Here is a 24,296-nt window from a genome sequence, read left to right as displayed (position 1 = left end):
AGAGTATGGGGAACTCTTTCAGGGAATGTCTCGGATGAGAATTTGATTCCAGATACTTTTCAAACCCAGCTGGAAATCTAGACTGGTTCTGGTGTCTCACAGCACATCTGAAAATAACAAAAACCGTTGTCAGGATATGGTGATGTGCTGAGTTATTTTCGAGTGGACGTAAGATGACGCATAAGCTGCGTCTTTTGCATTGTAATAACAAAGATGAGACTTCAGCAGGTCTACTGGGCCCTCATGCCGCACTGGGAAGAATGACAATACAGGTTTTATTCAAAACAAAACTAATGCTGATTTCACTATTTAGACTATGTTAAAAAAAGATAGGCCTGCTGAAATCAAATGAATGGTTGAGTTGTCATTTGAATTAATCCCTGAATCCATGCTACAGACATATTATGGCAGTGGTGTCACAAACACCCACATTGTCCTGGGACATACCTCAAATTTCCTTATAAGACATTCTTACCATCGTTTGTCCATTGATTCATTTCAATGGAACAACAGATAGCTATGTCTCCGGATTGGACACATATAGCCTTGGAAAGATATTTGGAAACCAAAAATATTACTGGTACATGTTATACAAATCCTTAGCATTTAGATTTTAGAGGTTATATATACAGGTGGAAACATCCCCATCAAGAACTCTCTATGTCAATTGTTATGTCCAAACAAAAAAAACGTTTTTTAGTGAGTATGACAATTTCAGCAAGTAGCAGTAAATTAAGTGTCTTACTCTTAATTTTACATGAAAGGAGCAAAAAAATTAAGAATCCAGTTCACTGCCGTCCAAATCTCTGCCTTTCCTCTGCTCTCTTGGTACCATCCTCCCTGTTCACCAGACGCAGACTCACTCACCCCTCTCTCTATCGCTAGTGCTAGCGCTCTCTCTCTCTCTCTCTCTCTCTCTCTCTCTCTCTCTCTCTCTCTCTCTCTCTCTCTCTCCACTCTCTCCCAAACAAGTGACACCCTCACACCCATCCACACTAATATGTGCATGCACGTGCCTAGTGCTACACACACAACACACACACACACACACACACACACACACACACACACACACACACACACACACACACACACACACACACACACAAATACAAACACCCCACACACACACATATACACACATGCACATCCACGAGAAAATGAACTAAAAAATTGACACAGAGTCAGAACAACTTGCTACTCGGGTCAAGTGCTTCTCAGTGAAATTGGCTTGTACATAGTTCTTAGAAGTTATCTGGTATTTAATTAACCAATGCTGGTCCTAATATTTCACCACACTGCGCGCGCACACACACACACACACACACACACACACACACACACACACACACACACACACACACACACACACACACACACACACACACACAACACAAATATTAACTAACTTTCGATATGATATGTTTTCTATGTTTTCATTGTTATAATTATGGCACTGATGTGCTTCCATTACATTTTATATAATTTTGTCTAGTGATGGGCACTGCGGCTTGTTGATCAGGCCACTCGGAACTTCATTACCCATAACCACCGGTGGCCATTTACGGTCATGAGTCAAATCACGGGACCTTCCAGTCGAACGTAACCATTTTTCGACGCAGCAATACTGTACTTGGGTGACAGTATGGCTGGAGAAACAATCGCACCTGATTGGGAGTTTGATCGTTTTGACGATGGGTCACAGAGTAAGTACTGTCTCTTATTCGTGCCAGTAGCTTAGCTTCCTGGAAACGTAGCTGCATGCTACTGTCAGTAACAACTATTAGCATTGCTAGCTTTATTGAGTTCTTGGTGCGGTCTATTTACCCTTCTTATAAACAGACTGGTGCTTCCGTCCACAACGTGATAGTGAAACACGTTATCACAGAATGAAGACAGTCAATATCGATGTATATCATGTTTGTCAAAATCAGCAAACGCCATACACTACTTATTACATATAACGTTATTGGTCCAAGCTACGTTAGCTGAACAACCTATCTTAACAACGTATCTTAGCAAGTTTACCATTCTGCCAGTCTTGCTGTGCAAAGTTAATATTTCCATAGAGTAAATATTGCAACACGCGTGTGCATTAAAATCGTATTTTAAATATGGTCTCTCATTAGAAATCCACACTGAGGTCCAGCTCAAGAACTATGGGAAGTTCCTCGAGGAATACACATCCCAGCTGAAAGGCATAGAGGATGCCCTGGATGACTCCATAGGAGATGTTTGGGATTTCACCCTGGACCCTATTGCACTGAAGGTACAACTGTGTACAGCCACAATTCCAACCTTTTGGTGTGTGTGTGTGTGTGTGTGTGTGTGTGTGTGTGTGTGTGTGTGTGTGTGTGTGTGTGTGTGTGTGTGTGTGTGTGTGTGTGTGTGTGTGTGTGTGTGTGTGTGTGTGGACAATGTATTTCAGATGCGTCTTTTTATTCTGTTTAACTTGGGTCCATTTCGTTTTTGTATGTGTAAACATTACAATTATTTGATTATCCATTTCGTTTTTGTATGTGTAAACATTACAATTATTTGATTTCTAGCTTGTTCCATGTGAACAATCGTCCCTACTGGAGTTAATTAAAACAGACAACAAGGTATGTTGTTCACCCAGAGTAATAACAAAGAAATACCCCTACTGGGTCATTCACCGTTAGGTTGAAAGCAGACTTCATTGTTTCGATTGGTGTTGCAGGTTCTGAACAAGGTCATCACAGTATACGCTGCTCTCTGCAGTGAAGTGAAGAAGCTTAAGTATGAGGTAGGATTTTGTTTCCCCTCCATCTAGCCAGTGTAATTCATCACAGTCTCTTCTAGAAGTGACGTTGATGTTTTCCTAACCTTGTCCTTTCCCTCCCAGGCAGAAACCAAGTTCTACAATGGTCTGTTGTACTATGGGGAAGGAGGTAATATAGCCATGTATTATTTCAGTCACGTTCAAGATTTACAAATGACGTGTGTGCTTTGTTTGCATACTTTGATGATGTTCACTTTATTTGTATTTAGTGTCGGACACCAGTGTTGTTGAAGGAGAATCCCAGATTCAGATGGGTCGATTCATATCATTTCTACAGGTATGATGAAATAATGCTTGTTACAAATCCCAATGTAGCCTTTCTATTTCAAGTTTCCAATATTTGTATTTTACTTTCCCTGTTGTAACATTGCGTTGTGTTCTCTTTAGGAACTGTCCTGTTTTGTGTCCAGATGTTTTGAAGTGGTCGTCAACATTGTGCATCAGCTGGCAGCCCTTTACAATAGCAACAAGTAGGATCCATATACAGAGGCTGTCTCACACAAATGCCTGTTGCACATATTATTTGCTATGTGTTTGTATTGGTCATGCTCATATGAGGCAATAGTCTTAACAGTTGTATCACAAGCAAATCAACCATTCTCCCATCTTTTATCTCAGAGGTTCAGCGAAAATCATTGAATCATCAGGGGTCCATTTCCAGGTAATTTATGCAGCTTTTTTTGTTGTAGCTTTATCCTTTTTCTCTACCTATATTCAGTTTTTTCACCATATCGTAATCCACTTGCATTTAAAGTTCCTGTTGTGTCTACGATCCCCTTCCTACCAACGTAGACTGTGTACGAGCATCTCGGAGAGCTACTGGTGGTACTGCTGACCCTGGACGAGATCATGGAAAACCATGGTACACTTAAGGAGCACTGGAAGATGTACAAAAGGTGAAGGCACCTTCCTGCTGGTTGATGGTTAAAATACAAAGTCAGACCAAATGAGTCAAATCAATTATACAATTGAACATCACTGGCTCAATCTTTTAAAAATAGACTTCTTTTCAACCTGCTTTCCATTAATGAGTTAATCGGCGTGTTTCGTAGGTTGCTTAAGTCAGTGCACCATAACCCGGGTAAATTCTCCATCCGGGAAGAGAAGCTGAAACCCTTCGAGAAGCTCCTTCTGAAGCTGGAAGGTCAGCTGCTTGATGGAATGATACTGCAGGTGAGGCCACAGTGTGTAGAAATTATAGACTGGTATAGTAAATTAGATAATGGATAATTTTTCCTGTCTATTGATTTTTTTCTACTTGATACTGTAGCTTAATCACTACCCATGTATGCTTGTGTGTGTAACAGGCATGTGTGGAGCAGAGGTTCGATGACCCTGCTGAAGGAGTGTCTGTGGCCAAAAACAGTGCATTTGCCGAGGAGTTTGCCTTCAACATACGCACAATATTCACTAATGTGGAATCTAAGATCGGTACAGTTTTGCTTAACCTTCTTTACCTGCATCAAAGTTTCTCCCCTTTCATTTCTGCAAAATGTTTACTGTGTCTGTGTGTGTGTGTGTGTGTGTGTGTGTGTGTGTGTGTGTGTGTGTGTGTGTGTGTGTGTGTGTGTGTGTGTGTGTGTGTGTGTGTGTGTGTGTGTGTGTGTGTGTGTGTTTCTCTCTCAGGTGAGCCTTCTGAAATAGACCAGAGGGATAAGTACGCGGGTGTCTGCAGTCTCTTTGTGCTTCACTTTTACATCTTCAGGACTGTCGACAAGAAGCTTTACAAATCTCTTCTAGATGTCTGTAAAAAGGTACGTTGAGTGCACCAAAGCTTAATTTACAGTTCTAGCAGAACTGTAAATTCAGAGCGACTCAATTAACAGTCCATGTTGGGACTCGGGGACACAACTCTGTTCTTGGCAGATTGTCCTTTATTTATACCTCTACATCATGTTAATGTTGACACAAGGGGGCAGTATAGCGCTTCCAACCACAAATGTACATGAACCAATGAGCAAATATGGAATTTGAGACTGAGGCTCAATAGGAAATATGTTGAACATGTGGCTGTCGAAAAACATAACATGATGCCCGTTACCTGCTCGACCAATCAGTGATAACTTGATGCAAACCTCCCTGTACGGTGCTTGTTTTACTACTAGCTGCAGGGTGATTGGTGTTCATCGGTCCTCTTTTGTGTGTGTGTTTGCTGCTTTTCCTGTCCCAGGTTCCTGCTGTGACGCTGACCGCTAACATCCTCTGGTTCCCCGACAACTTCCTCAGCACCAAGGTGCAGGCGGCGGCCAAGATGCTGGACAAGAAGAGCCTGCAGGCCATCAAGGCACAGAGGGACACATACCTACAGCAGAAGTCCCAGGCGCTCACAAAGTCAGTTTGAGTTTCAACAGTCGGTTACAATTCAGTTTATTGTAGGAATCACTGGACGCGATTGCCTAAATGATTTTTCAGCTTTCCTTTTTTTGTTCCGCCAAATGAGTCTGTTTTTGGATGGATGAGTCAATGTTTTGTTCCTCTAATGGTTGTTGTTGTTTTTTTACAAATAATCCAGTATCTGTTTCTGTTTATTATTTATTTCTGTTTTCACTAGTTGTACTTATTTTAAGTTAGTTTATTTTTTTTCAATTTTATCAATTGATATGAAGACATCAAGAGCAGCCAAGCTATTTGTCAAGTTGGTTTCTTCCCGTGCTTGTATTAATTCTTTAGGGACGTCCAGTCATACTATGTATTCGTGACCTCCTGGATGATGAAGATGGAGGCCATCTTGTCGAGGGGGCATCGAAGTGAGAAGTTGGCAGAGGACTTAAACGGCAGATGTAATGTCTTCCTACAGGTACAGTCAACCCTTTACCACAGGTCTTTATCAAACGATTGGGCTATACTCTTGAGTAATCGCTGTAATGAAGATTAAGTTAGATTTGTTTTTTCATAACCTGCAATGAAGTACTCAACTCTTGTATCAATTTGTTAAATATATTGATATATTATTATATACAAGCCATGTCACATTAAATTGTTTCATGTACAGAAACATGAACATTAAGTTGAACAGGTTAAACCCTTTAGTGTTCCTTGTCTGTTATCTCCAGGGAATCCTGTACGCCTACAGCATCAGCACCATCATCAAGACCACCATGAACATGTACATGTCCATGCAGCGGCCCATGACCAAGACCTCTGTGAAGGCCCTCTGTCGACTGGTCGAGTTGCTCAAGGTGTGTGTCGGGATAGACCTGTTTCATCCTCTGAACAATGACCCAGTTTGTAGGTGTCTCTGAAATGCCAGCCTTAGTTTCAGAATGTAAACAGAAAGAATAGAATCTGTCAAAATCTAGTAAAAATCCTGTCAACATCCAGTGGACAACATCCAGGCTATTTACTGCTGTCAGTGAATCATACTGATGTGTGTCGAAGTGTAGCCCATTTAGAATGCTAGATAATAATAAACTATCCAGTGTACGTATGACTGCTTCAGATTTTCTGACCATAACTCATTCCTGATTAGTTACTGAGTCAGTTGGTCCTGAGTTAGCTTAGCGAGTTAGGCTAGCCGACTGCCGACCCTGGTCATAATAAAGCTGCTGATCCAGTGGTTCTTCAGCCATCAAAGTGCATGTCCACCTGTCGTCTGGGCAGGCTGTGGAGCACACCTTCCACCGGCGCTCCATGGTGGTGGCGGACTCCGTCTCCCACATCACCCAGCAGCTCCAGTCACAGGCCCTGAACGCCATCGGCACCGCCAAGGTAAGTGCAAACCACACATTGTTTTATATGTATATATATATATGTATATGTGTATGTATATATATATGTGTGTGTATGTATATGTGTGTATGTATGTATATATGTGTGTGTGTGTATGATGCTTACCGTGTTTTGAATGCTATGTTACTCCGGGGCTGGTTGGAGTAGTTCAATGTTGTTTTCACTTTACTCATAGTAACTGCAGGGGGAGTACTTGTGCTATGTAGAGGAGTATATCATGACTGACACTCACACACTCTAAAATCGGGCGGCACTAGTTGCGTTCTTGCTACTCTGGAGGTAATGGACAGCTCCTTCAGCTGTGCATATTTAATAAAGAAGATGACAAAGAGAGGGGTAAAACCAGGGTTAGGGTTTAGGGTTAGGGTTAACCCTTACATTTGCTGCAAGGGTTAGGTATGGAAACAACTGAAGAGCTGTCACTAAAGCAGAGTTTTGACCTGTTGGCTTTTGGTGCTGGTATTTATTGAGTAAGTGCCTGCGACTGTATCAAGTGGGAGGAGTCACGATAAGATGATGGGGAGGAGAAAAGTGCTGGCCATGTTGTCGCATACCTTAGTATGCGACAACATGGCCAAAAGCAACCTTGAATGTCGGTGATGTTATCGTTTGGGTAAACTACCAACAGGACGACATGTGATCCTAACGTATCCACGTGTGGTTCTTGCAGAAGAGAGTGATCTCTGACAAGAAGTACAGCGAGCAGCGGCTGGACGTCCTGTCGTCACTGGTGCTGGCGGAGAACGCCCTCAACGGGCCCAGCACCCGCGAGCGCCGCCTGGCCATCTCCCTGGCCCTCAGCGTCGGCACCCAGATGGTACGACATCAGCCTGTCGGCCGAACACACACCATGGATGGAAGGATGGATGATGATGGATGGATGGATGGATGATGGATGGTTGGATGATTGATGGATGGTTGGATGATTGATGGATGGATGATGGATGGTTGGATGATTGATGGATGGTTGGATGATTGATGGATGGATGATTGATGGATGATGATGGATGATGTGTGGTTTGGACGTGTCTTGGTTCTCTGTAGAAAACCTTCAAGGATGAGGAGCTGCTGCCCTTACAGCTGGTGCTGAAGAAGCTGGATCTGATGAGTGAGCTGAAGGAGAGGTGAGGGGAACACAGTGAGCGTCTTTGGTTGAAGTCCATCTGGCAACACTCCAAAAACAGCTGGTTGCTTTTATCGACAAGCAAACAAAACTGCTTGTTAAAGCACTTTTGATACCTTAGATGACTACCTTAGGTAGTCATCAAATAATGGAAAGGGTTTTGCATCTTATTCTATAGCCTATCTTAAACTCCATGATTTATATGCAAAACCTTTTCGTAGTATCATGACATACTGACACGAAATGTTAGAAATCAGTCGACGGGGACCATCTCTGTGCTGAGCGCATTGATCTTGTTTGTTTTTCTGGGTACTAAGAGTCCACAGTGGAATACATAATGTACTTGTCTTTTCGGAAAGTCAATGAGAAAATGTCCCAGCATCGTGTATCAAGAGCTCTTTCCTTGTTCCTCAGGGTCAGGCTACAGTGTGACTGCAGCTTCCTGTACTGGCACAGGGCTGTGTTTCCCATCTACCTGGACGACGTGTACGACAACGCAGTGGATTCAGCACGGCTTCACGTACGCAATCCACAGTCTTTGGATTTCACCAAAACTAAAAGGGGATGCCTACTATTTAGTGGTTTTGCGTATCAACGTATTGCAGTACACCTGGGTATTTAGAAATCCAAATACAGATTATGCTGGTATGGAGGTGTTGAGGGGATGAGTTGTAGTGCACCACACACGCCACCAGAGGTCAGGTTCTAGTGGTGGAACAGGAAGATGGTGCGATTAAATAGCCACAAGATTTGAGTCAACGGCCAGTCTGTCACCTCCACTTGCACATCGCGTCGTATATGTCGGTATCTGCGGTGTCACTGGGTCCTACAGAAAGAATCTTTGGAATAAGGAAGCTTATTTCCTATCTATTTGTTAATATATTACATAAGTATTTAAAACCAGCAAGACATGTCTTGGTAAGATAATTGCATAGAATACACACAACACTGAAGGCTAGACAGGCAGCTGCACTTAAAGTTTGTTTGGGGGTGGGGTTGTCATGTCAAGAATTGTCAGTATGGTATGGAAAAATAGATACCCCCATACCGACTCCTTTATCCAGACTGACCCGTGGGCAAATCAGATACAAATCCTTAAAGAGAGCAGGTGTCTTCTCAAGGATACCCTAAGGAAGGCTGTGCGTGATGGAACCTAGTACTTTTCAGCTGGTAGTTGGAACACCAATAGCTACATAAGCAACTAAACTACCCTACATTATTTTACTATGAGACCATTCATTCATCTAGGTCTTCAGAGGGATTAAGTTCAGATTTTTTTATGGAACAGTGTCATGAGTCATGTGTTTTTGAAATATACTGAATGATTGCAACTGTTTCCCTTCACTCCTCACATGCTGTCTCCGGTGCCCCTCCCCCCCCCTCCCCTGTGCTGAAACAGTACATGTTCACCGCCTTGAGGGACTGCGTGCCCTGCATGTTGCACGCCAAACACGCAGAGTCATGTGACCAGCTGCTGGAGTGCTACCACAAGGAGATCATGGAAGTGTTCCACGAGGTGAGTTGCGGTTACATTTAGAAGGGATGCACCGATTCCACTTTTTAAGTACAAGTACTTACATTTGGGTACTTGCCGATACCAAGTACTGATATGAGTACTTAATTATAGCACTACAGTTTAAAGAGCCAGTGAACTTCAGCCACTGCAATATACAATAGCTGTCCCTGCAACTTCTTGGTCATCTTCAACGTCGTCTGAATAATCCATTTCCCTTTCACTAAAATGAATTAGGTCAGGTATTTAGAAATTAAAACTATTAGTTTTCTGTAACTTAGATTTGGGATGAAATCATTTAGGGCCAAACGTTATGAAAGATCAAAGTGAAAGTTGGAACATATTTTAACTCGGGGCTACGCAAAAATATGAACACCAGGAAGGTGATGGCCACAAAACAAGCCCACTGTGTAGCTGAAATTCAAGGGAACATGCGTGTCTAAAATGGAATGGTCTTTGATTGCTGTTTTGTCATGTTTCTTTTCGTTTCTCTTTTTCATTCATACTTTTGTGTCGTGGTTGCACAACAAACCTGAGCAGCACCTGTTGGACAAGCTGTGCAAAGACATCGAGAAGGACCTGCGTCTCTCCGTCCACACCCACCTGAAGCTGGACGACAGGAACCCCTTCAAGGTGGGCCTGAAGGACCTGGCCCACTTCTTCTCCCTCAAGCCTGTCCGCTTCTTCAACCGCTTCGTAGACATCAAAGGTAGGGATGTTGTTCCTTCTTTTCGTGGTGGTGGAGGCATGATCCTTACTGTGGAATACTGATACTGTGTACAAACCTACTGGGAGAAAATGGGACAGGACTTTGACCATTTCAAAGTTCAGAATCAGAAAGAAATCACCAGGTCATTTGGCACATACAGGAACGACTTCTGCTTGATCAGTTTAGAATGTGTTAATATGGACAAATTATTTATAAGTCACTTATCTGGTCTGAGTCATGTTCTCCTCGTCTGCTGCCCAACGAGAATGTGAGATTGGTACGAGTGAGGCAGATGATCAGATTGTGTGTGTGTCTGTGTCTGTTTGTGTGTCTGTCTGTTGATGTGTAGCCTATGTGACCCACTACCTGGACCAGACCTTCTACAACCTGACCACGGTGGCGCTGCACGACTGGGCCACCTACAGCGAGATGAGGAACCTGGCGTCCCAGCGCTATGGCCTCAGCATGACGGAGGCTCACCTGCCCAGCCAGACCCTGGAACAGGTGGGTCCGCGTGCCGCGCTCCTCCAAGAGCCACCACACAAAACAAGTGTCTGCTGAACTGTACCGTGTGTGTGTGTGTGTGTGTGTGTGTGTGTGTGTGTGTGTGTGTGTGTGTGTGTGTGTGTGTGTGTGTGTGTGTGTGTGTGTGTGTGTGTGTGTGTGTGTGTGTGTGTGTGTGTGTTTATAGACATCATTTAGGTATCTAGTTACTGCAGGGGGCGTGCTGGCCCTGTGTAGAAGAGTATATAATGACACACAGCCACATGGCACAAGGTGGGCTCTTGCTATGAGCGAACTAATGACATGCTGCGTGCATTGATCTGCAAAAAGGCCTCGTGCATTTATAAGAAAGCAAACCTCCAACACAAAGGGTCAAACCAGGATTGGGAGGGGTCAGGTTAAGACAAGTATGAGGAGGAGAAAAGTGTTTGCAAACTGCTAGCAACCGATAGAAGCACAAGTCTTACACATTGGCACTTTAATTCTACTATACTAGAATTCTACCGTATTCTACTATACGGTACTAGTCCCGTACTCGTTCCAAAATCCTCAATGCCTCATCTTGGATGAATAAAGCTCTTGCCTTCTCTTTTCTTATCAGGGACTGGATGTGTTGGAGATCATGAGGAACATCCATGTGTTTGTCTCCCGCTACCTCTACAACCTCAACAACCAGGTGGAGCAAATCTCTTCCTGGATCCTTCCTTCTCTTGCCAGACGAGGATCTGTTGTTGGAACTGTTGACTAATATCACTGAGGGCATGAGTATGCTACAGCCCATCTTACAAAACATCGCCTCTTGACGTCTGCATTCTTTGTCTCCAGGTTACGGCTCTGTATCCTTGTGCCCACCAACACAAGTGCATTCTGACCTGACCTGTTTTGTTCTGTTTGCACAGATCTTTATTGAGAAGGCCAGTAACAATAAGCACTTGAACACCATCAACATCCGCCACATCGCCAACTCCATCCGCACCCACGGCACCGGCATCATGAACACCACGGTGTGTGTGTGTGTGTGTGTGTGTGTGTGTGTGTGTGTGTGTGTGTGTGTGTGTGTGTGTGTGTGTGTGTGTGTGTGTGTGTGTGTGTGTGTGTGTGTGTGTGTGTGTGTGTGTGTGTGTGTGTGTCAAATGTAAGTTACACAGAAATAGGGTTCAAGGTAGGACTCAATGCAAAAACATGCCATTGTGTACAATCAAAAGTTGTTGCAATAAACTATAGAAAAACTTCTGGGTTCTCAGTAAATACAACTATAATGCAAATGAGACAAACTTGGCAGATGGCAGCAAGATGATGACTTTTTTGCATCTTAATCTCAATAACTCATTGAGAGACACGTTACTGCAGATTAGTCTTGTTTACACATTGGACACTGTTTCACATATATTTTCCAGTGTCAGATGATGTACTTGATGTTAGGAAAGAACTGTGTTGAATACCAATATCAGCGATCTAAAAGTGTAAAATATTGTCCATCGTCACGTCTTCATGAGAAGACTAATTTCCAAGACATCAGCCCTTTTCAACAAGCTATATTGTTGTGCAAACGATGCGCTTCTGCCTCACCATAAGCGACTTACTCACTACTCACATTGATTCCGGCTAATCAGACCAGTGCTAAGCTTGCTGGCAGCAGTGGTTCTACAGTGCAAGCAGTCCAGTAATTGTGTATTCATGGAAAGCTCACAGAGCTGGCTATTATATATGTTAGACTTGAACTTTAATAACCTGTATTGGTTTGGTGTGGAAATGGGAGACAGCCGCGGGACCTTCTGAGAATATAAAATCTGGACTGGGCCAACTGGTTTGATTGTTTTGAATGGGCCCGCGGCGGCCCGGTTATGCCTCAGAGCACTTTTAACCTCAGAGCACATCTCCATGCTGAACCCTCACGCTCTTCCTCCAGGTGAACTTCACCTACCAGTTCCTCCGCAAGAAGTTCTACATCTTCAGCCAGTTCATGTACGACGAGCACATCAAGTCCAGGCTGATCAAGGACATCCGCTTCTACAGGGAGACCAAGGACGAGTCCGACCAGAAGGTAAACCCAGACACCCTAGTACGCTCTGAGAGGCTGAGATCCTGTCACGCATGCCCTGCCACCCCACTACGCAGCCTCCAACCCCAGCCGTCGACGTGGGTGACTGGTGAATGCCTCCATTATACAGGGGAAGACGGTGGATTATCAGAGCCCATTTGAAGCAGTACAGTGCTGCTGGCTTTGAGTGGCTTGTGATTTACTGACCACAGTGGAGCACTTCATTGGCTTCAAAGGCTTTAGTGTCTGGATCTTTTTCAAATGATTCCAGTGTATTAATGATTCCTTGTAGTTTTCGATGAATTCAAGGAAGACAAAGTGCATAAAGAAGAGCTTATGTATCTGCAATAGGGGTAATTTTAGATGATCATGTAAATCAACTTGAATTTCTCAAGGGCAGTACTTGGTTGTATATGTGCATTATAATGGAATAAAGTCATTTAAAAGGTTGCTTTTTCTTTTGTAAAAGGGCTCCATAAATCTACCATCTGTGGCCGACCCAACACAGTCTTGGTTTGCCGAGCATCAGTCCCAGACTGTATATTATAATGTGTAAAGGGAAGGACCTTCCTGCCTCCTGATTTTAAGCATGGTCCCATGTCTGCATTATGTCCCAAGTACCCTTTTGATCGAGCTGAGAAGTTCAACCGTGGCATCCGGAAGCTGGGCATCACTCCCGATGGCCAGAGCTACCTGGACCAGTTCAGACAGCTCATCAGCCAGATAGGTGAGCACAGTCCACTGGGGCGTGGTCCTGGGCATGCTGGTGCTGCTGGGTGTTGGAGATGACAGTCATGGCCGTGCTTTTCATTGTGCTTCTCATTGCCGTGTATGTATTGCATTACGTATTTTGAGTCTGTACTCTGACCTTACGGGAGCAATTGTATACTTTCTCTTCTTCTTCTTCTTCTTCTTCTTCTTCTTCTTCCAGGTAATGCCATGGGCTATGTGCGTATGATCCGCTCTGGTGGACTTCACTGCTGCAGCAGTGCTATCAGGTACACCACATGTTTGGTGGTAGAGTTGGCTAGGGGCACGTTTTATTTTGTATTATCAGTTTGGCTCCAACGATTATGAATACAAGACGATCAAGGTGAAATGATTATAATGCCTCATTCCGTTTCAAAACTATGCTCTCCTTTGTTTAGAAGCCTAATGATTGCATGAGCTTTTCAAAGTCGATAAGTAATCACATTCAATAATCGTGATCTCAATGATGACACAATGATGATCGTGATTATGATATTTGCCACCGTCAAACCTTAGAAGTGGCCGAATTGTATTCCCTGAGTGACGATGACAATTTTAATGTATGTAAAACAGTTTGGCTTCAGCCTAAGCTAGTAAAAAACATGTTTTGGGGACATTCTTTGCATAGGAAATTCTCTGGTAAGCACAATCCTTCCAGAAAACCCATGCAATAGTTTCAGTATGGATATTATTAAGGATTCACTACGATGAAAACGTATGGATCGTTGAAATAAAGTGCAACGGTTGTTTTTGAAGCTGTGTGTTAATGTGGCTTTGCAGGTTTGTCCCAGATCTGGAGGACATTGTCAACTTTGAGGAGATGGTGAAAGAAGAGGGTCTGTCGGAGGAGACCCAGAAGGCTGCCAGGTAGAGCAGCCTCCCACCACACCTACGTATAATAAACCCTGCTGCTGCATCGGTCACTGGTTCACTACGCCCTGCCCCCTAAACACGTCCTTCCTTCACCTCCACACTGCCCCGTGTGTTTCCCAGTGTTCTGGATGCTGTCCTGGGGGATCTCACCAGTAACTCTGCTGAGGGAACGGAGTACTTCAAGAAGCTAGTGGGAGTGTTTGCACCCGAGTTCCGGAGCGCCAAGAACATGCACCTGCGGAACTTCTACATGATCGTTCCACCACTGGCAAGTTATTTGTGTGTGTGTGTGTGTGTGAGTGTGAAAAAAAAAAAAAGTATTTCTCTCTTGGTGGCTCTCTTCATGGTCTCTCGGATCGTAACCCCATTCCTGCAGACGGTGAACTTTGTGGAGCATTCCATCGGCTGTAAGGAGAAGCTCAACAAGAAGAACAAGAGCGGGGCGGCATTTACGGATGACGGCTTTGCCATGGGTGAGGGACCAGGATGCCCCCCCACCCAGCCTGGAGTCACTCCTGATCACATGACCTCACAATCTGATTGGATTACACGGCTACATCTGGCCCCCTAGCCGCCCACATCCATTTCCAGAAATGACCCTGTAATCGGCGCCAATCAGGGACTGTGTCGTAATTGATGACGTTAACACAGGCAACGTATCGGCATCGACCGAGGCAACGAGCAGAAACGTTGTTCATTAGTAGACACAGCCATGAGTGCAGTTATTGCAGAAATAGACCCAATAAACAACTATTTAACATGAACAAGAGTCTGCACTCGTGGAGTTGATCTTTATCCGGCGTCTCCACTGAACCGCGCACCCTTAGGGTGCTGCATGTTTTATTGTGCAGCTTGTCTGAAGGAGTTACTGTCAAGGCGAGTACTCGCATCCATTTGATATGGATGTGGGCGTCTCGAGGTCCGGACAGATCTGTGTAACGTACACAGAATGTGAGGTCACGTGATCAAGATGGTCTCCAGGGCTAACCCCCACTACCCCTACTACCGCACCTCACAGCTCTACTCTAGATGGCACGACCACTACAAAGCTTCACCCTTTTCATTCCTTCCACATTTTTTTTAAAACCATATTCCCTGTTTTTCGCCTTGTGCTTGTGTGTTTTGCGTCAGGTGTGGCCTATATCCTGAAGCTTCTGGACCAGTACCTGGAGTTTGACTCCCTGCACTGGTTCCAAGCCGTCCGGGACAAGTACATCAAGGAGATGAACGCGGTGGTGAAGGAGCAGAGCGTTCAGGCCACCAGCCAGGACGAGAAGCTCCTTCAAACCATGAACCTCACGCAGAAGAGACTGGACATCTACCTCCAGGTGTGTGTGTGTGTGTGTGTGTGTGTGTGTGTGTGTGTGTGTGTGTGTGTGTGTGTGTGTGTGTGTGTGTGTGTGTGTGTGTGTGTGTGTGTGTGTGTGTGTGTGTGTGTGTGGGAAGCCTGTTAACATCCCTGTGCTTCCCCTGCAGGAGTTTGAGCTCCTGCACTTCTCCTTAAGCAGCGCCAGGATCTTCTTCAGAGCTGACAAGACGGCGGCTGAGGAGATCCAGGAGAAGAGCGATAAAGGTGAAGGGGGTCACAAAAGGGGTTTCTAGTGGTGAGGGGGACTGTGAGATAGAGGTGAAGGGGGTCACAAAAGGCTTTTCTAGTGGTGAGGGGGACTGTTAGCCAAAACGTCCTGGGTTTGAATCCAAATGCCAGTCTCATCAGTAGCAATCCCTGAATCCCCAAGATGCACTAACCCTTACCTGCTCATTTAATGACCTGTATCTAAAGGAATCTCACTGTAATTCGCCTTAGATAAAAGCTGCTGCTTAACAGTTTTGTGACTTCTTTCCCTTTTAATAAGAATCGAACAAAGCAGATGGATCGTCAGCAGGCTCCAACCCTACAGAAGTGGCCTCAAAGTGACCTTCAGCGGGAGGGAGTACTGTAGCGTTAGACGGCGTGTCATGTCAGCGATGTCAGGCACAGAAGAAGAGCAGCGTCTGTCGGGTACCACTGTGAACGAAGACGCCCCTGGTCTGTGGTGTAGTCAGAGACTGATTTGCCGTTTTTTGGACAGACCAATCTGGACTTTAATGCAGCCTTTCTGCTTTTATTTTATTTTTACTCTATTGCATTCAGTTATATCACAAGTGAGATTGTACGATTGGATGGCAAAAACGAAAATATCTTTCTTCTAGATTGTGATTTTAGCCTTCAGAGTAGACACAGTAGTTTACACAGAACTAACATTCCTGTAGCCATTGAAAATAATGTTATTTTTTTCATAGTGCAACTCATGGCTAAAAGTTAACTTTCCTATTATTTGTTATTGTTGACATTGCTTTGATTGTATGTATTGTTCTTTGCACAGATTTTTAATGTTGGCGGTTTGTAATTGTTTTTCTCCTGTATTATCTACACTTTCACCCATCCATGCCTAGATAATGTCATTTGAATTTCATAATTGTATGGTAGCCTGTCTTAAAGTGATGACTTTTTGGAGGAATAAGAATCCATTTGTATGACATTTTGAATGTTCTCAAATTGCACATTGAACTTATGTTGGTGCCGTATTTGTGTTTGTGCCATTTTGGAGATTTTGGAGTGCTCTTGTTTAATCTGTTGACATTCATTCATGATTGCTTGAAGTAGCTACATGGTTGCTCATTCAGTAAGCAGTTATCTATAGCACAGATGCTCCATCAATATTCTCCCTAAACTGTCATTTTTATAAATGTTCCCTGAAATAGTATGTGTAATATGCAGCCTAAAACAGCACCAGATTAGAAAATGATTTGAGATGGGACTCGCCATGTTGAAATTAAGGATTGTCTAGTGCCTAGACAATCTTAATGACCTGTATCTTTATTCACTGAAGTGATTTAGGATGAGTAGAAATAACAATTTTTGTAAATATTTACTGGATGACTCAATGTGTGTTGATTCCAAACCTGAACCCTGTTGAACTGAAAACAAATAAGTCAGTTGATGGTATTTTATACACGATTAGGTGTAATTATTTTTGCCTTTCCTGAAAAGGTTCATTCAAATGGACTATTTGATGAGCGGAATATGGATATTGTCTGTTGCAAAACAAGAAAAGACAAAGTTGTTCAGGAAAGCCTTTTCTGCTTTAATACAAATAAAAGCTTAACTTCAGAAAATACAAGATCAGTCTGGAGTATTTTTTCTCAAATTGTCAATTTTCCTTTTCCTATGAAACATTGCTGTTTAAACAGCTTAAAATGAAACGCCGTTCTACGTTGAACTCAGTAATCGCTTTTTAAACTACCACCCCACCCTCCCAGAATAAGGTATTTTTCCTTGTTTGAAACATTTTAATTTTGAATTATTTTTGTTGCAAGTGCCCACACTAATCGACACCCTGTCCAGCAGATCCAGAAATGTCCTGTTATATCCACATATTGCATCCATGCTCTCCTCATAAAAACGAGGTACAAGGCTGGGCAATTTTTTTTCCAAAATAGATGTCATATATATATACATACATATATATATATAGCAATCATATATACACATTCGTACATCCATATACTCATTCATGTGATGCCAAGAAACTAAAAATAAATGTACACATTTATTACAAAATTGTGACAAAGACTGGAAAATGTTTTGCTTGCTGTAAAACGACGCTTGGTAGTTAACCTCGGAGGACTGGTTGGCCTATGAAAACTCACAGTCCCTAATGTGTCCATGGTATAGTCAACACACAAACAACAGAGAGGCAAAAGGGGGTCAGACAGCTCGAGAGACAGACAAGAGAAAATCCATATTTGAGGAGTTGTTCTTGAGGAAAATTTCGGCAGGAAGTTTGGAGAAAATGATCAGGGATGTATGTGGATAAAATGGTTGTATTTGCCCCCCCGAAAAAGGAAGTGGGAGTGTTATTACATGAAAAAGCACAAACCGATTTTGTGTTCTTTTATTACTAAATATAGTGCAACAATAAACATTGCATTTTGTTCACCCTTTTACTTTACTTCAGAGGATGGCACTTTGGTAACGATACCGTCCTCGCCTTTTTATCTGTCCTTAACACTTGCTGGAAAGTCTGAGGCATAACCCTTGTTCTGTCTCTGTTAAGTATGCCACACTGTCAGTCCTCTTGCCTTGGGGCAACAAAAGGCTCCAGAGATGTAAACATAACAGACCCTGCTCAAAAACAAAACGAAATAAACAGGAGAAAAAAAAAAAAAGGAAAAAAAAAAGAAGAAAAGGTACTAAAAACAGAACAGAAGTGTTGGTGTTTTGGGCAGCATGTAATTTTTGGAACGGCAGGGCAATTCTGCTCCGCTCTTCCATGGTGGCAACCACTCCCTCCCCCTCCCTCCCCCCCCTCCCCAAATCCCAAAGTCAATTAGCCGAATCCTCGAGGAATAAAAACCAAGGACAGGGTGGTGTGCAGGAACAGCTGTAACTGGTACTGGTCGGGGCCTTAGAAGGCCTGCTGGGCTGGGTTGTAGTTGAATGTTGTCGGCACCTGAGGCCTCTCTTCCAGCTTGTCGTACTCCAGATGAAATTCCTTGAAACGGAGAAAAACAGATATTTGATACGACGCCACTTGATCACGACCGCTCTGCAGCGTTTCTAAGAAGGCCGGGGATAAGTCGTGGTGTTGAGGTGTGAACAGAAGAGGAAAGAGAAAGGGAAAACCCTATTTGAAGGGGGAGGGGCAGTCCGGTTACCTTGGCTACTTTCCTCCAGTTAAGACAATCAAAGAAGTAATAGGTTCCCCTCTCGTAGGTGTTGGTCTTTAGTGTGGGCTCCATGCCGGGCGCCCTTGTGATCCAAACCCGCTCTTCTTTGTGGTACCGCCAGTCACGATTAAAGCTGAAAGGGGGGGGGGGGGGGGGGGGGTAAGAGAAGAGAGAAGGAGCTGGTCACACATCTGTATCTAGAGAACAGCTGGACTTGAAAAGACATTGCTCCCCAAAATCCCCCAACTACAGATCTATTGAAAGTCCCACCCTTTAACTTTGTTATTACACATCTATTGAAGACCTAGAAGGCAAAGCAGTAGTCTTCAGGTTTGTTTAGAAGGAACAAATTAAAAAAGACGTGGTACTCACAGCTCCACTGCTGCCAGAAGCTGTAGCAGATCTCCACCATTCATGTAGTACAGATAGAACAGCAGGTCTTCACCGTATCGGGCCAACTTAATTGAAGCCAACTTGCCAAAATAAAATACAAATATGATCAGTACATATGGTAAAGGATTCAGATGTTGGTCTGTATTTACATTGACGTCTCCATGTTATGAAATATTTGTTCTGTTTGTTTACCTTGTCCCTTATGTGAATATTGGTTAAGTACTCCGATGGAACATGGAAATCTGAAGGAAGAAAACAGACGCGCACACATTGAGCTTATGATGATTATGTGATATAATTACACAATATGTTGCCACACCACAGCAAGGCTTTTATCCTGAGGAAATGAAACTGAGCTCCACACTAAAGCCGGTTAAAGGGCCGGCAAACATTTCGGCAACAAGCAACGGCTATTTAATTATGTATCGTGCTGCCAGCAGAGGCTCAACAGCAGCCCTGTAGTGCTCTGCAGTCTTTACAAGGCCTCCGGAGACGAGCCACATAAACAAGGCGGGTTAAACTAGCGTGCAAACCAAGAAATGCTGGAGACTTTGGCTCAATCTGAACAGTTTCCTGGGGAGTGGGTGAAATCAGGTGTGGATCTCATGGTTAAAAAGGTCATACCGATGTCTTGGGGTCGACAAGGTGCTGAAGCCCAGGGCGATGCAAACTTGGGGTACAGGTTTCTGGCGAAGAAACAGGATTGCAACACAAACAATCAGGCACAAGTGCTAAAAAGAAACGAGTTGCAGATGAGCCAGAAAAGGGAATCCATTGTGCTGAGATGCAGTGGATATTGGGCTGATGCTGCCGTCTTACTCTGGTGAGTTGAGGTTGAGTCCCAGCGTTGTGAGGTCGCTTCCCAGCGCAAGATGGACCATTCCGGGATCCGTCTCTGCCGCCCGAATAAACGTCAGCAGTCCGATCATCCCAAACTGGTCCGTCACCATCCCTGAGGGAATGTTCGTCACCCGGCCTAGAGTTTTTTTGTATTATGCAAACGTTTAGCACAAGGGCACACACACCTTAAAACGGCCTTTCACGGCCGGATGGACGACTATATGACTATATATTTATACTTCCTGATTGCACCAATTTGCTTGTAAGTGACAATTACCTAATATGATTATATATTATATAACTATAAATAGTTTAATCAAAAAGATGTTCACCAATATGCTGCTGCTCGCTCAATTATTTGACCACTACTAAAGGAAACATTTAACTATATGGCATACTACCAGTACAGGGAATACACATCTCCAACTCTATCCACATATGTCCATTCAATGGGAGTGTCTGAATCAGCAGAGAGAGAGCTCACCATCTGGCAGCACCTGGATGCCCTTCTTCTGATTGTTGTTGTTCTGTGCCGAGCCCGTCTTGTCTCCGGGAAACTTGGGCCCATCTGCATTGGATGTGCTCTTTCCTGTAGAGTTCAAGTTCTGAGGGAGAAGCAGGCACAGTTAGTTACAAATGTATAAATGTATGAATATTAGAATATAGGATGTAGAGGGGCAAACACACTTGATACAATCATTTTTTCTTTTTTTCTTTTTTTTACAAAAAAATAGACCCCCCCCCCGGGTCACCGAGAATGCAGGGCTTCTACTTGCGCGCCCCACTCACAGTTTTGTTGTCATCGTTGCTCAACGTGGGGTCCTTGTAGTTGGGGCCTGGTAGCGCGGGGAAGTCCTCGTTGTGGATGGAGAAATCCTGCGTCTGTTCAGTGGATGGTTTTGTCACCATGCCAACTTTTGAAGAAAAAAGAAAACGGAGGGAAAGTGGGAGGCCGGAGTTACATTTTGTTTGTGCCGGAGCAGCAGTTTGCCATCTGGCTAGAGTGCAGGTTTAACATGTTAACGGCGGTTGCGTGGCCATAGAGGCGGCTCTGGCCAGCCGGTCGCCTTACCATAGGGAGCCCTTCCAGCCAGCGGGTTGAGCAGAGGTGTGGGGTTTCCGCTACCTTCTCTTCGACTCCTGTCTGCCAGCGCGGGGAAGTCGGACAGATCCAATCCTGTTACATTTTCACTCCCGTCTGCAAATAGAAGAGGCGGACTTGTATTACACACGTTAACTTATCGCTGTCATGCGTTAATTACATAGCCGATATTGAGTCCACAGTGGTGAGAAAATAAAAAGGGACTCAATGTATTCAACTACACAAAATGCAGTGCTGCAAGATAACAAAAAACTGAGTGCCGTTTTATTGAAAACACAAAATTATGGCAAACAGAAAAAAATATTTACAAAAACATACAAACCTGTGCCATTGAAGATGTTGCTTGATAAAGAGTTGTTCATCCCAAAAGCTTGATTGCGATTCATTCCAAACCCTGACATGCTGTGGACACAAAAAAAATAATAATCTCAAACAATTATAAAACCAATAGCAGCTGTTAGGTGGCAGCACACTGCCACAGTGTACTGTGGCCCCCCAATAAACAAAGATTGTTACTCCATTTATGCATGACTTTTGTCCACACATACAGGTCGGACCCAACATACCTGTTTATGGTGAAGGGTTGGCGTGCTGGTTGCTGTTTGGGCATACAGATGATGCTCGGGGAGCTGCGGTTGGGGCTGCCCAGCCCAGAGCTGCCCATGCTGTTGGTCCTACCCGTCATACCGATGCCCTGCCCGACCTGGGAGTGGTTCAGCATGTTCCTCGAGTTCATCGGCAAAGTCCCCCTGTGGAAGGGATAGAGGCACGTCTGAACAGGTGCATCTGCCCGCCTTTGTGTGCATCATAGAAACAAAACAATAACACGTCCCTGTGTAACACAATCTCCAAGCTGTACGGACGGTCTGAATTCAAGTATTCATCGATGGCGGATGAGAAATTATTCGGCATCTCCACAAACATGGAGGTGGAGATGCACTTTTGAAACAAGGTATAGAATGCAAAACACCTGCAGTGATCACACACCTGCTTGGTGATGGTGGGGTATGGAGGGACATGGAGGGTACCCCCGTTGTGGGCGTAATGTGACTTGGTAGCTGGGAGCCCTGCGTTAAATTGCGATTTAACTGAGGCGTATTGTTACCCATTCCCCTTATCGAGAATCCGAGGGCACCTAAACAGAGAGAGAGAGAGAGAGAGAGAGAGAGAGAGAGAGAGAGAGAGAGAGAAAAAAAAAAGAAAGGGGGAAATGGAAACCGTTATAATAGTTAAATTATCTAAAGTTGGACATTTTTGCTATGGCCCGGGGTTGAGCTGTTGTTTGGTTAAAGTTAGATCAGCCGTAAGTATGGCCCAACGAATCTACCGGCAACACGTCACGGTTGCAGTATTTTTGTTTTGATGCAAGCAATGAGCCCGTTTCTCATCGCAACTTAACCACAATACCGCTTCCTCTCCTTGAGGTGAAGTCTTATCGCACTAAAGGTTGTGTTGCAATGACAATTATCCTGTTACTTTTTAACAAATTAAGCTTTGCAAGCTCACTTTGTGGACCATACAAACTGGCACCAAGCTGTGACAGTTGACCTGATGATGATGGTGAAGGAGACGACAGCATCTGAAACAAATACAATTTTATGAAAGTACTGGTCTCTCTAAAGTAAACAAATGAGTACAACAGTGAAAAGCAATGCAGAGGCAATGATGCTCAAACTTACATCCTTGTCCGACCGATGTGGGAACATCGACGGCTGGTTGTAGTACATGCTTTCATCAGGAAAGTCGTTATCGACTACCTCGACAAACTCTACAAACTTCTTTCTAGAACCGAACATGCCTTCGTCACCTGTATAAAAGGAAAAACATGCTTGAGTTGGGTGCTGTTACAGCTTTTACTACACAATTAGTACCAACGTTGTTTAACGTACAGAATAGATGTTCAAAACTCCCATTATCTTCATAGATATTGTACTTCGATCGAGCGGATATTTTGAATAGTTTTAACCTAACAGTACATCTTTACAAAAGGTAAACAAAGACCCCGACCGTTTTGGTGCGTTAACATGTGCTAAAAAAAATGTAATTGTAAGGGTCCATTGATGACAGAGACCTATGTCCATTATATAATGGGTTTTATAGTTGTGGTGCTATTCCAAAAGCATTATTCTGTCCGTTTTCACAGTTGGTTTACAGTACTTTAAAAAGTATACGATATTAATGCAATAACCATTTAACGATGCAATTTCCCAAACTAACGAGCTAACTCTGTTTAGCACACAGTGCAGCTAATGCTAGTTGTTGTGCAGTCGCTTCGCGTTAGCATAGCTAACGTCAATTAGCAAGCGGACTAACACCAACGCTAACCCACAAATGCTCATTTTACTCAGCGTAGTGTTCAAAAACACACCGTACCATTTACAATCGTGTAAATAGAAACACCAACATCTAGCCAGTAGCAGCCTTTTCAACATCATATATTAATCTAGGCCTGCATAGCCTTCATTTATCCACGGCCAGCTGCCGTTTTCTTGTCTCCATTTACGCTTGGTTTGCAGCGAGCACCAGACTAAACAGATGCAGCAAACAGTCGGCTGCTCAATCATCAATTCGCCAAAATCACGAATGGACGGATACGGGGGGGTAACCAAGACGAATATTCCACTCTATGTAGTTTAATGTTCTCTAAACAATGAAATCCTGGTGAAAAAACGAACATCCTCACCGCATCAATTTCCCTTCTCTTCTTTTGATCCAAGATGGCTGTGTGTATTCTCAATCCAGAGAATAGCCTTTACCCTCTGACCTTAGAACCTGCTGCCCATTTCCGTACACCGAGTTAGCGCAGTCTGTAACATTTGTGTACATCTCTGTGGCTCTATGTATAATTTTTTTGTACATACCATCTCAAAGCACATTTGCTTTGTGATATCATGTTTAGCGTTTTATTTGTTAACAAAACGCTAAATTCCCCAATCGTATCCCTTCCATAATCGAACAGTCGAATAGTGTTATTCTCTCTCACTCACAATAACCATCATATCATAGATTTTATTTAATAAAGTACATCGTTGTACAACTGCAGTGTGATTTAATGTAAAATTGCATGCATGAAAAACATATATTCCAATAAAATTAGAATATATTATTACAGGTGTATGATCTAAAGGCACACACAGGAAAATAACACTAACATTATACATTAATTTGCACTATTATTAATTTATAAATAGGCCTACCTTTTA

General features: G+C 43.6%; 2 protein-coding genes across 2 annotated transcripts; one reads left to right on the top strand and one right to left on the bottom strand.

The window, feature by feature from the left end:
• The first annotated feature begins 1,614 nt into the window (after positions 1–1,614).
• Positions 1,615–18,277, top strand: washc4 (WASH complex subunit 4). Its single transcript, XM_084477452.1, has 33 exons — positions 1,615–1,706; positions 2,130–2,269; positions 2,550–2,603; positions 2,702–2,767; positions 2,867–2,912; positions 3,013–3,080; positions 3,191–3,273; positions 3,422–3,464; positions 3,596–3,699; positions 3,856–3,976; positions 4,111–4,234; positions 4,430–4,557; positions 4,974–5,134; positions 5,474–5,600; positions 5,857–5,982; positions 6,404–6,511; positions 7,203–7,349; positions 7,577–7,656; positions 8,070–8,175; positions 9,055–9,171; positions 9,709–9,877; positions 10,227–10,381; positions 10,983–11,057; positions 11,281–11,385; positions 12,291–12,425; positions 13,041–13,149; positions 13,354–13,420; positions 13,953–14,039; positions 14,166–14,313; positions 14,422–14,518; positions 15,177–15,373; positions 15,522–15,618; positions 15,902–18,277. The coding sequence occupies exons 1-33, from the start codon at positions 1,646–1,648 to the stop codon at positions 15,961–15,963; spliced, it is 3,513 nt and encodes a 1,170-aa protein (XP_084333578.1). The 5' UTR covers positions 1,615–1,645; the 3' UTR covers positions 15,964–18,277.
• cnot2 (CCR4-NOT transcription complex, subunit 2) lies at positions 17,328–23,810 on the bottom strand. The gene is made up of 15 exons (XM_084477453.1): positions 23,777–23,810; positions 22,773–22,900; positions 22,600–22,672; positions 22,081–22,228; positions 21,660–21,842; positions 21,416–21,495; positions 21,064–21,189; positions 20,781–20,905; positions 20,476–20,596; positions 19,971–20,127; positions 19,776–19,837; positions 19,344–19,393; positions 19,131–19,231; positions 18,747–18,891; positions 17,328–18,583 (listed from the first exon to the last, which is right to left on the bottom strand). The coding sequence occupies exons 2-15, from the start codon at positions 22,887–22,889 to the stop codon at positions 18,497–18,499; spliced, it is 1,575 nt and encodes a 524-aa protein (XP_084333579.1). The 5' UTR covers positions 22,890–22,900; positions 23,777–23,810; the 3' UTR covers positions 17,328–18,496.
• Positions 23,811–24,296: the final 486 nt, after the last annotated feature.

Source organism: Micromesistius poutassou, assembly GCF_964030765.1.
Source record: "Micromesistius poutassou genome assembly, chromosome: 13".
In the NCBI taxonomy this organism is placed as follows: Eukaryota; Metazoa; Chordata; class Actinopteri; order Gadiformes; family Gadidae; genus Micromesistius; species Micromesistius poutassou.
The sequence above is the reverse complement of the archived record's forward strand: the minus strand, read 5'-3'. Positions and strand labels throughout refer to the sequence as shown.